A 13,233-nucleotide genomic window follows, 5' to 3' on the forward strand; every position below is an offset into this window, starting at 1 on the left:
TGAAGCATTTTAATCAACACTTTCTATGGATTTTAGTCTTTAAAACATTTAATTGGATATAATTTCATTTTAAAAGCTGCAATCTAGTTTCCATAGTGAAACTAAAGTTTATTGTTTTCAAAAATTTGAAGCATTTAAAAAGATTTTATATTTTCCTTCTTGTACATACCCAATAAAACACCTAGGAGAAAAGTTCGCATTAATGAAGTAGAAAAAAAAGAAAGGATAATACTCCCACTTAGGATGAATACAGAGAGAAAAAAAAAAAAAGAGGCCACAAAATACACAAAGCCACTCCAGTCACCTGCATTATCTTTCTGAAAGGGTTTTTTCCCCATTGACAAGGATGCCTTAGTTACCGCCCTCTTACTGTAGATGCCCTCTTTATGTTTAATGTTAACAGTGTCTGCCAGGTCATCATCCCTTGTGCCTAGCACCTGAGCCGGGAAATCTGGAGCAATGGCATCATTGGATCCTGCAGAAAAATGGGAAAGCAGTATAGTTAACATAAGTACAGATATGAATTTAAAGAAAAACAAAAAAAATTACCTCTTAAACCACTTCTATAAAAAAGGCACTACCATGGGAGTGTTATAGGGTACTTAGAAGGAGACGCCAGTCAAACTGAAGCTGTCAGAAATGTACAATATTGCAACAATATAGTGGAGAAGCAAATGACGTAAGAGGAGACATAAAGCAGAATATCAGTTCAGAAGGGAGATCAAATTCTAGCTCAGAAATGTTTTCAGATGAGGAGAAACAGATTGCAAGTAGGGACTTTCTGAAATATGGAGAGGAAGGAAGAAACAAAAGCATTTTAGGTAGCGGTTATGGCATTAGCAAAGACTAGGAAAACAGTAAATAAGAAAATCAGATACTTTTGTGGTCAGACATTAAAGAGAGTGGTGGGAGATATTAAAAAGTAATTGGGACAAAATTCAGTGGAGCATAGAATCCCAACTAAAGGGGGTAATAATAAAGGGAAATACAATCAGTCACATTTTAGGAAGGTTAATCTGACAATAATACAAAATATTCTAAGGAAAATTTTATGTGATAAATGTAAGATTTGAATATAAGATTTTTTTTTCTTTTAAAATACATTTCAGTGTTAAGCCCACTAATATAGGAACTGATAAGAAGTTTACCCACGTCACAAAGAAGAGGCAAAAGAACATCTCTGGATATATAACAGTTTGTAGTAACTACAGAATTATCTTCTACAAAAATGTTTTATTTTTTCCTTCTTATCTGATACTCCATATCTCATGCACTTTGTAAGCACCGAAAAGGTATATGGCCAAAAAAGCTAAGTAAGTATCAGTTCAGGTGGTTCAGTGGTAAAGAATCTGCCTGACAAGCAGGAGATGCAGGTTCAATCCCTGGGTGGGGCAATTCCCTGGAGAAGGAAATGGCAACCCACTCTAGTATTCTTGGCCTGGGAAATCCCATGGACAGAAGAGCCTCAAGGGCTACAGTCCCTGGGGACGCAAAAGAGTCAGACGTGACTTAGTGATTAAACCACCACCACCAAAAGTATCAGTCCATGAGTATAGTATAAATATGTCATGAGGAATATTTCAGGACAGACTGCAAGAATCCTGTTAAGCCCTCTGGGTCGTATGTCCATTGAGCTTTTCTTTGCTTCTGTGGCATCACTTTCTTTTATTTGCTCCCTATCCTTCAGGTAAATCCTCATTGTCCTTTCTTCAACTAAAACTCTCAGTGTTGGAGTTCCTGAAGGGGTCAGAACTGGGTTCTCTTCTCTTCCTGGATGAACTCCCCAATCACCAAAGTATAGAATTGTATGTTGATGACCAACAAATATGTATCTCTAGCTGGAACCTTTCTTCTGAGCTTCAGATTCCAGTACTTAGGACACAACTAGCCTCTACAGCATTTGGGGGAGAAACTGTTACAGCAAAAATAGAAATGACACTTTTCTTAAATAAAAATGAGAGTTTTCTGATAAACAAGGAAAATAAGGAAACAGTGAACAGGCTGGAGAAACAACATAAACAGGCCTGAAAAAGAATAATCTCAGCTTATTCTTTACTGTTACTACTAACACGTGTAGCTAAACTTCTCCTTCACAAAGCCAAACAAAGCTAATTACTCTTTGATTCCATATGAATTGTACTCTGCACCTGGCATTCTTCTCCCCCTACACTCTCTCAGTAGCATTCTGCATTCCAAAAAGAAGGTTAGGATCAATAACTTGAGGGAGTGGAAGGCCCAGTTGCTGAGCTGCCTGATGCTAGCTGTGGCCTTTTTTGAAATTTTGCAAAGGAAAAAAAAAATACAAGGGACATCCCCAGTGGTCCAGTGGTTAAGAAGTCACCTTCCAATGTAGGTGATGTGGTCCAGAGACTAAGATCCCATATGAAAGTGAAAGTGTAAGTCACTCAGTCAAGTTTGACCCTGTGACCCCATGGACTTCAGCCCACCAAGCTCCTCTGTCCATGCAATTCCCTAGGCACAAACACTGGAGTGTGTGGCCATTCACTTCTCCAGGGACTCTTCCCCACCCGGGGATCAAACTCAGGTCTCCTGCATTGCAGGCAGATTCTTTACTGTCTGAGCCATGGGGAAGTGGTGTACCTTGAGGCAACTGGTCCCTTGGGCCGCAAACTACTGAGCCCACGCGCCACAGCTAGAGAGAAGCCCACACAGTGCATCTAAGATGTAGCCAAAAGCAAACAAACAAATTTTTTTTAAATGCAAGATCTTCATTGTGATTCTCTCCCTATTACCCAAAGAAAAGGGGCATAGTTCTTGAGACATTAGCCTGCTGTATTTTCCCCTTTGCTGGACAATGAAAGAATAAAGCCACCTCTCTCCTCCTCCAAAACTGTCTGTATTTCTATTGGGCATCAATGCACAGAAAGCCAAGAATCTGGCAACAAAATTAGAAAAAGAATTCCTTTCCTCATTAAAAAAAAAAATTGTTTTTATATATTATGGAACAACACAAACAACTGTACATGAGGTTTTTTTCACAACTTTCTTTTATTCTCCAAGAGAGGTGATTATGTCAGCTTCAGAGGTGGGGAAGAATACAGTTCCTGAGAGCAGTAGGTATATATATAAGAGAATCAACCTCATTGGAGCCAAGAGGCAGTTGAAAGAGAGTGCAGCCGCACAATATATATATGCCATTGAGTGTATGCATACTTATTTTCCTGTATCTGTGTTCAGCTGTAAAATGTATCAAAATAAGTACAGATTAATGTTTGGGACAGGAAGAGAGTCCAGAACTCTAACAGGAGATTTGGAATCTCTATACCCACCTGGATGTTTTCATAAAAAACAGCATATGTTTATCATGTGCCATATTCCATGGAGTGCACTTGTATACAAACACATCCATAAACCAACTCTGTCTAAACTCAACTGCAGATTTAACATCTCCACATGGATGCAGAAGTCTCATTTTTAACATATCCAAAGCAGGTATCTTGACCATCTTTCCCAAATCTGCTTCTTCCTCAGGCTTCTTCATCTCAGTAAATGTCACCTTTTTTTTACCCAGTTGCTTATTCTAGAAAACTAGAAAGCATTTTTTTTTTTAACCTCCTCTCCCTCACTGTCCATATTTTACTACCAAGTCCAGGAGGAACTATTTCCTAAAAATAAGTTGAATGTTTCCATTTCTCTCCATCTCTATCATCATCATTCTAATCCTAGATGCTACCCTTTCTGATACTGACCACTGCAACAGCCTTTAGGTAACTAGCATCCTCAATTCCACTTCTTGACTCCCTACTTTTCATTCATAAGCCATCCTCCACGTAGGAGCATGAAAAAATTACAAATGTAAATCAAACCATAATTGCCAACTGGAATAAAGTTCAAATGCCTTAATATAGTTTACACAACCCTGCCTCAAAGGCAATGGCACCCCACTCCAGTACTCCTGCCTGGAAAATCCCATGGACGGAGGAGCCTGGTAGGCTGTAATCCATGGGGTCGCTGAGGGTCGGACACAACTAAGCGACTTCACTTTCACTTTTCACTTTCATGCATTGGAGAAGGAAATGGCAACCCACTCCAATGTTCTTGCCTGGAGAATCCCAGGGACGGGGGAGCCTGGTGGGCTGCCGTCTATGGGGTTGCACACAGTCGGACACGACTGAAGTGACTTAGCAGCAGCAGCCTCATCTTGAGCCTACCTATCTTTAACCAATTCTAGCCACAGCTCTGCTCTACCCACACTGCCTTCTTCTCATTTGCCAAATGCATCAAACTTCCCTGTTTCTGGAGCTCTGCCCATATTGTTCCCTCCAGCCAGAGCACTTTCACTCCTCACTCTGCCTAATTTACCTATATCTTCTAGATCTCAGTTCTAGAGTTTCTTCTTTAGCAAGGTCTTCATGAGCTCCTAAATTAAACTGGATCCTCTTATTCTCTTAGAACTCTTATTTTCTTAATGCATGATTTGTAATTTGTATACTATTTGTATCTATTTGTTCATATCTACCTCCCCACTTGAGCATAATCAGAGGGGACATGTTTATTTTGGACAACCCTATAAATGTAGCGCCTAGTATCTGTCAGGAATACTGGGTTCATACTTAGAACTGTTAGTTCATATAGTAATTCTATGTTTAATGTTTTGAGGAACCACTATACAGTTATCCATAGTTGCTACACCATTACCATTAGCAATACCCAAAGAGTTTCAATTTTCCATATTCCTGCAATCCTTGTTCTTTTTTATTTCATAACAGCCATCCTACTGGGTATCTCTTCATAGTTTTCACTTGCATTTCCTTTATGACTAATGATGTAAAACATCTTTTCACATTCTTTTTGGCCATCTGTATATCTTTCCTGGAGAAATGTCTCTTTAGATGCTGTGCTCATTTAAAAATGAGATTTTGTTGTTGTTGTTGAGCTGTAAGAGTTCTTCAGACATTATGGATATTAATCTCTTATCATATATATAAGAACTGCAAATTTTTTTCTCAACTCTGTGAGCAAACTTTTTACAATGCTGATAATTTTTGGGGGGGAGCAAAAGTTATGTTATTAAAGTCCAATTTTTTTTTTTTTTTTGGGCTATGCTTTTAGTATCATTAGTTGTAGGAAAACCAAGTCATGAATAAAACAAAACCTCTTTAGTCTCTTATATTAAAGACAAAAAATACAATTGTTTATTCTTTTTGTGCCTTTCATTCCAAAATTAACTTCTGACATTTTCCCCCCACCGTGTAACTAAATTTTCTATTTAGATGAGTGTTGTGTTAAACTGACTTCAAAGTTCACCACCAGTCACTTTCAGCTTCATTTCTCTTCATTTTGATTCATCTCTTCAGCTGGATGAGTCTTCAAGTAAATTTCCCAAGAAGGTACAGAGGTTGAATATACTTTCTAGCTCTTGTATACATGTGAAAATGTCTTTTCACTGTTACACTGCTTAATCTATATGCACTGGGTCTATAAATCCTTGAATTATATAATTTTCCCAATAAACACAGACTTGGTTCCATTATTTTTACATTTAGTCTTTCAAATAAGTCTGATATCAGATTTAATTTTGTTCCCTTTTTTCAACTGTGTATATTAATAGGATTTTTTTCCCTTTTAATACTCAAAAATCTTTTTCTGGTATGTATCTCAGTCTCCTTCTACTGATTTTTGCCTGGATTTTTATGATAACTTTCAATCTGCATACAGTGTTCCCTTTTTTAGGAGAGGGATGTTTTCCTCAGTTAAGCCTTTGAATATTACCTTTTTCCTCAGCTACAAATAAAATTCTTGGTTTGGTTTACTTAGCTATGTTTCTTATGTCTCTCATCATCTTGTGCAGCATTTTCTTATTTATTTTTGGTCATGCTGGGTCTTCGTTGTAGGTTGGCTTTCTCTAGCTGCAGCAAGTGGGGACTACTCTTCCTTGCAGTGCGCAGGCTTCTCTCGTTGCAGAGCACAGGCTCCAGGCACGGGCTCTAGTAGGTGCCACTCGCTAGCTCGAGGGTGTGCAGGCTGCAGCAGTTGTGCCACATGGGCTTAGCTGCCCCAGCAACACGTGGAGTCTTCCCAGATCAGGGATCAAATCCACGTCCACTGCACTGGCAGGCGGATTCTTAACCACTGTACCACCAGGAAGTCCCTCACAGCTGTTTCACTTCTTCTTTTTCCTCTGTAATTTTCGAGACTTTCTCAGATTTGTCCGCATCACTAATTTAACTTCCACCATGCTAATTCCATCCTTTCCTGCCTGAACAATAAATTTTACACCTGCTACCAAATCTTTACAGCTTTACAGTCTTTTCCTTCATATCGCTGCTGCCCCCCTTTTATCTAAACTGAGACAAAACAGAAAAGTCACAAATTAAAATGTGTACAATTTAGTAGTTCTTAGTACTTTCACAACCAATACTGATATCTAATTCTAGAACATTTTTGTCCACCACAAAGAAATCTTACATATGGTAGCAGTTACTCCCTGTTTTCCCATCCCCTACCATTCCCTTGGCATCCACTAAGCTACTTTCTGTCTATATGGATTTGCTTATTCTGGGAATTTCATGTAAATGAATTACACAATATATGACCTTTTGCTATTGGCTTGAAATATTTCTCCCTTTAATAATGTATTTTTTTTTCAGTTCTGTTAGTTTTGATTTATGTATTTGGTACTCTGCTGTTAGGTGCATATACATTTCATAATTGTTATATTTTCTTGATGGACTGACTCTTTTATCATTATAAAATGATATTGTCATTAATAACAATTTTTGTTTGAAGTTTATTTTGTCTCCTAATAGACACTCTAGCCCTCCTTTGCTATTATTTACAGAGCATATTCTATTCCATCCTTTAACTTTTAACTAATTTATCTTTGAATCTCAACTGAGTCTCTTTTTTTTTGGCCTCACTGCACGGCTTGTGGGATCTCAGTTCCCCAACTAAGGATTGAACCCAGGTCCACGGCAGTGAAAGTGCTGAGTCTTAACCACTGAACTACCAGGGAATTACCAAAATAAGGTCTTTTTCAGAAAAAGACAAACACAATATGATGTCACTTATATGTGGAATCTAAAAACAATGATACCAATGAACTTATTTATAAAACAGAAGTAGACTCATAGATGTGAAAAAACAAACTTATGCTTATCAAAGGGAAAGCTGGGGACTGGGGGTAAATTAGGAGTTTGGGATTAACAGATACACACTACTATATATAAAGATTAAAAAAAACAAGGACCTACTGTATAGCACAGGGAACTATATTCAGTATCTTATAATAACTATAATGGAAAATAATCTGAAAAAATATACATAGGTAAAATTGAATCATTTTGCTATACACTTGAAACTAATCCAATATTGTAAATCAACTATACTTCAATAAAAAAATAAAGTGAGGCTTCTGCAGATAGCATACAGTTAAATTATGTCTTTTTAGCCAATCTGTCAATCTCTGCCTTTCTATCAAAGTATAATCCAGTTACATTTAATGTAGTTACTAAAACTGTAGGATTTAAGTCTGCTATTTTTCTATTGTTTTCAATGTTTTATGCTTTTTTTTGCTCCTCAGTTTCTGTACTATGCCCCTTTTGTGTCAAATAGCTATTTATTAGTATATCATTTTAATTCCTATGATGACTTTTACTATATATAAAGTTATTTTCTTAGTGATTGTCCTGGGAATTAACATTCACATGTTAATATAAATCAACAATCTATTTAAATTAATAGCAATTTTAATAGTACATATAAACTTTTCTCCTTTATAATTGTCCCCTCCCTCTTTATGCTATTTTCACAAGTTATAGAATTACACATTTTGTGTCCAATAACATAAATTTATAATTATTGTTTTGCATTAGTCTTTTATGTCATATAGGAGGAAAAATGAACTACAAATAAAAATACCTTTCTACTGTCTGTATTAACTTATGTAGTTACTTTTATTACTCTTATTTTTTCATGTGGATTTGAGTTACTATTTAGGTTATCTATTATTTCATCTTGAAAAATCTTAATATTTTCTGTGAGTCAGTTTGTTAGCAATGTAGTCTCAATTTTTGTTTATCTGAGTATCTGAGAATGTCTTAATCTTTCCTTTATTTTTGAAGTTTTGCTGGGTACAGAATACTTGGTAGGTAGGTTTTTTCCCTCAGCCTTTGAATATGTCATTGTAATGCCTTCTGGTCTATATGGCTTCTGATGAGAAATCAGCTATTAGTCTCTTTGAAGAGACTTTGTACATAACTCTCTGTGTTGGCTCCTTTAACATTCTTTGTCTTTTGATGACTTATGATGTTTCTAGACATGGATCTCTTTGAGTTTATCATGTTTGGACTTCCTTGAGTTTTTTGGATGCACAGATTAATAGGAGTCCTTAAATTTGCCAGTTTGGGGCCATTATTTCTCCAAATACTTTTTCAGCCCTTTTCTCTCCCTTCATCTCATTATGTGTATAACAGATTGTTTGAGGGTAATCCACAGGACTCTGAGATTCTGTTGACCTCTCTTCATTCTTTTTTTTATTCTCTTTCTCACACTGGATAATCTCGACTGACCTATCTCCACCAAGTCACTGATTCATTCTTCTGCCTGTTCAAATCTGATATTGAGTTTTCTCTAGTGAACTTTTTATCTTAGTTATTATGCTTTTCAACTCCAGAATTTCTGTTTGGTGATTTTTATAATTTCTCTTTTACTGATATTCTCTATTTGGTAAAACACTGTTCTTATACCTTCTTTTAATTCTTTGTTAAATTTTTGTTTATTTGTGGCTGTGCTGGGTCCTCCTTGCTGTGTGGGCTTTTCATTAGTTGTGGCAAGCGGGGGATACTCTCTAGTTACAGTGCATGGGCTTCTCATTGCAGTAGCTTCCTTGTTGCTGAGCATGGGTTCTAAAGGCTGCTGCTGCTGCTGCTAAGTCGCTTCAGTCGTGTCCGACTCTATGTGACCCCATAGACGGCAGCCCACCAGGCTCCCCCGTCCCTGGGATTCTCCAGGCAAGAACACTGGAGTGGGTTGCCATTTCCTTCTCCAATGCATGAAAGTGAAAAGTGAAAGTGAAGCCAAAAGCTCAGTCGTGTCCGACTCTTCGCGACCCCATGGACTGCAGGCACCAGGCTCCTCGGTCCATGGGATTTTCCAGGCAAGAGTACTGGAGTGGGGTACCATCGCCTTCTCCAGGGATCTAAGGGCATGCAGGCTTAAATAGTAGCACGTGGGCTCAGCAGGTTGCAGCTCACGGGCTCTGTCTAGAGCACAGGCTCAATAGATGTGGCTCAGGGGCAGGGGCTTAATTATTCTGCGGCATGTGAGATATTCCCAGATCAGAAATCAAATCCTTGTGTCCTGCACTGGCGGGTGGATTCTTTACCACTCAGCCACCAGAGAAGCCCCCTTTAGTTCTTTAGACATGCTTTCACTTAGTTCTTTGAACATACTATGACTTATGCTATTTTTTTAAAGTAATTTTTCTAAACTAATTCTGTAAACTCTATTGAAGTTCCCACTCAACTAGCTTGCTGCTGCTGCTGCTAAGTTGCTTCAGTCGTGTCCGACTCTGTGCGACCCCATAGACGGCAGCCTACCAGGCTCCCCCGTCCCTGGGATTCTCCAGGCAAGAACACTGGAGTGCGTTGCCATTTCCTTCTCCAATGCATGAAAGTGAAAAGTGAAAGTGAAGTCAAAAGCTCAGTCGTGTCCGACTCCTAGCGACCCCATGGACTGCAGCCTACCAGGCCCCTCCGTCCATGGGATCTTCCAGGCAAGAGTACTGGAGTGGGGTGTCATTGCCTTCTCTGACTCAACTAGCTTAGTGGTAAGCTAAGATACAGATATCCTTAAACATCTACAAACAATAAATCTCTCAGTCTTTGCTGAGGGATTACATGCACAGAGCCTTCAACACTGAGGGTAGGGAGTTAAAAATTCTGCCTTAGCCTTTCCTTTCTTCTTGTCCACAGCCTTAAGGGCAGGCAAAGGTTAAAGGCCTCAGGTCTTTCCTGAGCACGCACACAGGCCTGTGCACATGTGTAAGTCTTCCAGAGCCCTAGGAATATGTCAATGGCTTTCAAAATATCTATAGACATCTCATCTTCAGTTTTTCCTTTAAAAGAAGCTCATACACACCGGACAGCTCTGAGTAATGCCAAATAAAGACAAGCCTTTTGAGTGGAGTCTTGAAAGAGGACTAGCTCTGTTCTACTCCCTCTAGTCCTGGAACTATAGGCTGATATTTTTCAAGATTCTCATTGAGCTGGGTGTGGGGATGAGAATAGAGTAAACTAAAATGCCACAAGCTTACTATTCTTATCAAGGTTCAGACATTTTTCTTCAATAAATGCTTACTACAAAGGCTACAAGACTTTGGTTTATTTCCAGAATTTTGGAAAAGTTTTCTATAAAGTTTTGCCAAATTTCTGTTGTTTTTATCACAGGGCAAAATTTTTCATGCTACTATTTTTTTTCTGCTATAATCTTCTCTGCCATTTTTTGGCTATAACTTCTCTTCTTCTTTTAAAAATTCCAGCCAGTTCTCTCCCAATGGCTTTTTGCTTCTATTGACAGTTAAGTGTTAGTAGTATATACATTATTTAAATATCTCTAAATGAATATAAAAATAACATCTATACTTTATATTGATATGAGGTATAAATGTCTTTAAAAACAGATATGGTACCTATCCTCACAGAACTTACTCTCAAATATAACTGGAACCTTGTTGCTATTTCACAGTGTTACTAGTCCCAAAGAGTGTATCTCTAACATCTATCTCTTTCTTTCATTTCAGGGAATATTGTCACCCTGCTTATTTAACTTATTTAACCACTGCAGAGTACATCATGTGAAATGCTGGGCTGGATGTAGCACAAGCTGGAATCAACATTGCCAGGAGAAATATCAATAATCTCAGATACACAAATGATACCACTCTAACAGCAAAAAGCGAAGAGGAACTAAAGAAACTTAAGATGAAAGTGAAAGAGGAGCGTGAAAAGCTAGCTTAAAACTCAACATTCAAAAAACTTAAGATTATGGCATCCGTTCCCATCACTTAATGGCAAACAGATGGGGAAACAATGGAAACAGTGATAGACTTTATTTTCTTGGGCTCCAAAATCACTGCAGAAGGTGACTGCAGCCATGAAATTAAAAGACACTTGCTCCTTGGAAGAAAAGCTATGACCAACCTAGACAGCATGGGAAGTACTGATGCTGAAGTTGAAGCTCTAATACTTTGGCCACCTGATGTGAAGAGCTGACTCATTAGACAAGACCCTGATGCTGGGAAAGATGGTTGAATGGCATCACGATTCAATGGACATGAGTTTCAGCAAGCTCTGGAATATGGTGAAGGACAGGGAAGCATGGTGTGCAGCAGTCCACGGGGTCCCATGGAGTCACAAACAAAGAGTCAAACACAACTGAGTGACTGAACAACAAGAGCAAATCTCTTTTTTTGTGAGATTACCTTTGCCTTGTGTTTTTGTTTTTAAAAGGATTTCATGAGTCCAACAGTTTAGTCATTCTCAATTGAGAAATTTTTCGGCCCAAATATCTGCAGTGGTTTATGACTTGCCCCCGGCCCCAAACTCTAGTTGGATCTTCCATATATCTATGGAAACACAATATACTCTAGAGTTAGACAATAGCTATCAGAACAATTTCAAGGCTTTTACCAGTAGCTCTACTGGTATAAGAAAGTATTATTTTCTATTGTTAATTCCATCCACTCTCAGAATAGATGGAAGAACATGAAAAAATTACTACCTCAAGTATATAGCTAACAGATCTCTTCTTGTCTAACTGATGAATTCAGTACTTTATAGGGACAATATTTCTCATGATACAACGTACCATTCCTGAGTCATTTTCTCTTCCCACTGCTGTCCATTTTTCTCAAAGTTAATGTCTCCAGAGGGAAGTGTTAAGGATGTAAATGAACAGAAGCACACTTGATCAGATTTCTATTGGTACATTTCTGTCTTCTGAACTAGGGGGCTGCAAGTGAGACTGAGATCAAAGATGTTCCTACCTACAATCAATCAAGTGAGCTTATTTTATTTCTGGTAGCCATTAAGTGTCTTTTTAAAATCATAGCCATGAAAGTAGTGAAAAATTCTTTCCAGATCTTGGTTATAGGCTTAACAATCAATCCTAACATTGGCATCACATTGGGAAGTCAGAAGCAGCAGTAACAGGGGTTTTACCTCAGTTACCATTAGACACTAGTTTGGTTTTCTTAAAATCAAATCTGTGTAACACCAGGGACAACTACTTTCTTTTTAATTTTTACACACATAAAGATGTCTACTGACCAATCATGAACAATTCATACTTAAACTGAATCAAATCATCTCCTGTGGACCAATTAATATGTTATCCCAACAATCAAAACCCCACATCCTACCAACTCAGTATCTGTATCTTATAATTTTCCACAGAAATTGTTTATTGAGCTCTTCCATGGGGTGCTATTCACTTTCTAAATCTACAGTTCTCTTGTGGTGATCTCAAAGAAGTCCTGTGGGATATTTTAAAATCCTAGGGAAATAGTGATACTTAATATCTGGTGTACACTACAAATAACCAAATCCCATGGACAGAGGAGCCTGGCAGGCTACAGTCCATAGGGTCACAAGAAACTCAGCACACACAGCACATACACAGCACATACAAAAACTAGCACCTAAATGTTTCAACATTAGATACTGTTATTACATTCCTTTCAACTCTGTTGTATCTTTGCAGAGTTGGGTTTTTGACAGTTTCTGTAACAAAAATAGTGAAGGAGAGTGGTTGCGTCCCATTTCATCTCATGGTTTGAGAAAGTTTACAGTGCCCGATAGCTGCACGTATCTCATCAGTAGGTAATTATGGGTATTTACGAACACAGTAAAATCTTTTCTTTCAAACACAAAACAAAAAAAAAAAAACCCTAATATTTTTGCTTCTTAAGTTGCTAGATCAAAACAGTATTTTTATGTGCTAATAACACAATAGCTTAGTATTTGAAAAAAATACTTCTTGTAATTCTATGCTGTTGATGACTCACATCTACATGATGATGGGGAAAAAGATCACTCAACCAAAAACTAAGGTCACTGTGAACAGACAAAACTTGGAAACCTTTGTCCTAGATGGAATCCACTAACCAAAACATGTAACTGTTCACACAGTTTTCTTGAAATATTTATTAAATGTTTGAGTGTACACAATATATCTGACACCTATCTGAACCACAGACTGATCAAAAATAGT

At 37.8% G+C, this 13,233-nt stretch overlaps 1 protein-coding gene across 9 annotated transcripts in view; it reads right to left on the reverse strand.

The window, feature by feature from the left end:
• The window catches only part of ALMS1 (ALMS1 centrosome and basal body associated protein), a 190,704-nt gene that overhangs the window by 51,401 nt on the left and 126,070 nt on the right, over positions 1-13,233 (reverse strand). For all 9 annotated transcript variants that reach the window (XM_044925773.2, XM_006045931.4, XM_006045930.4 and 6 more), the window contains one exon: positions 305-475. In XM_044925773.2, the coding sequence (XP_044781708.2) occupies positions 305-475 (171 nt within the window). The remainder of the gene's footprint in view (positions 1-304; positions 476-13,233) is intronic.

The sequence above is a fragment of the Bubalus bubalis genome, chromosome 12, assembly GCF_019923935.1.
Source record: "Bubalus bubalis isolate 160015118507 breed Murrah chromosome 12, NDDB_SH_1, whole genome shotgun sequence".
In the NCBI taxonomy this organism is placed as follows: Eukaryota; Metazoa; Chordata; class Mammalia; order Artiodactyla; family Bovidae; genus Bubalus; species Bubalus bubalis.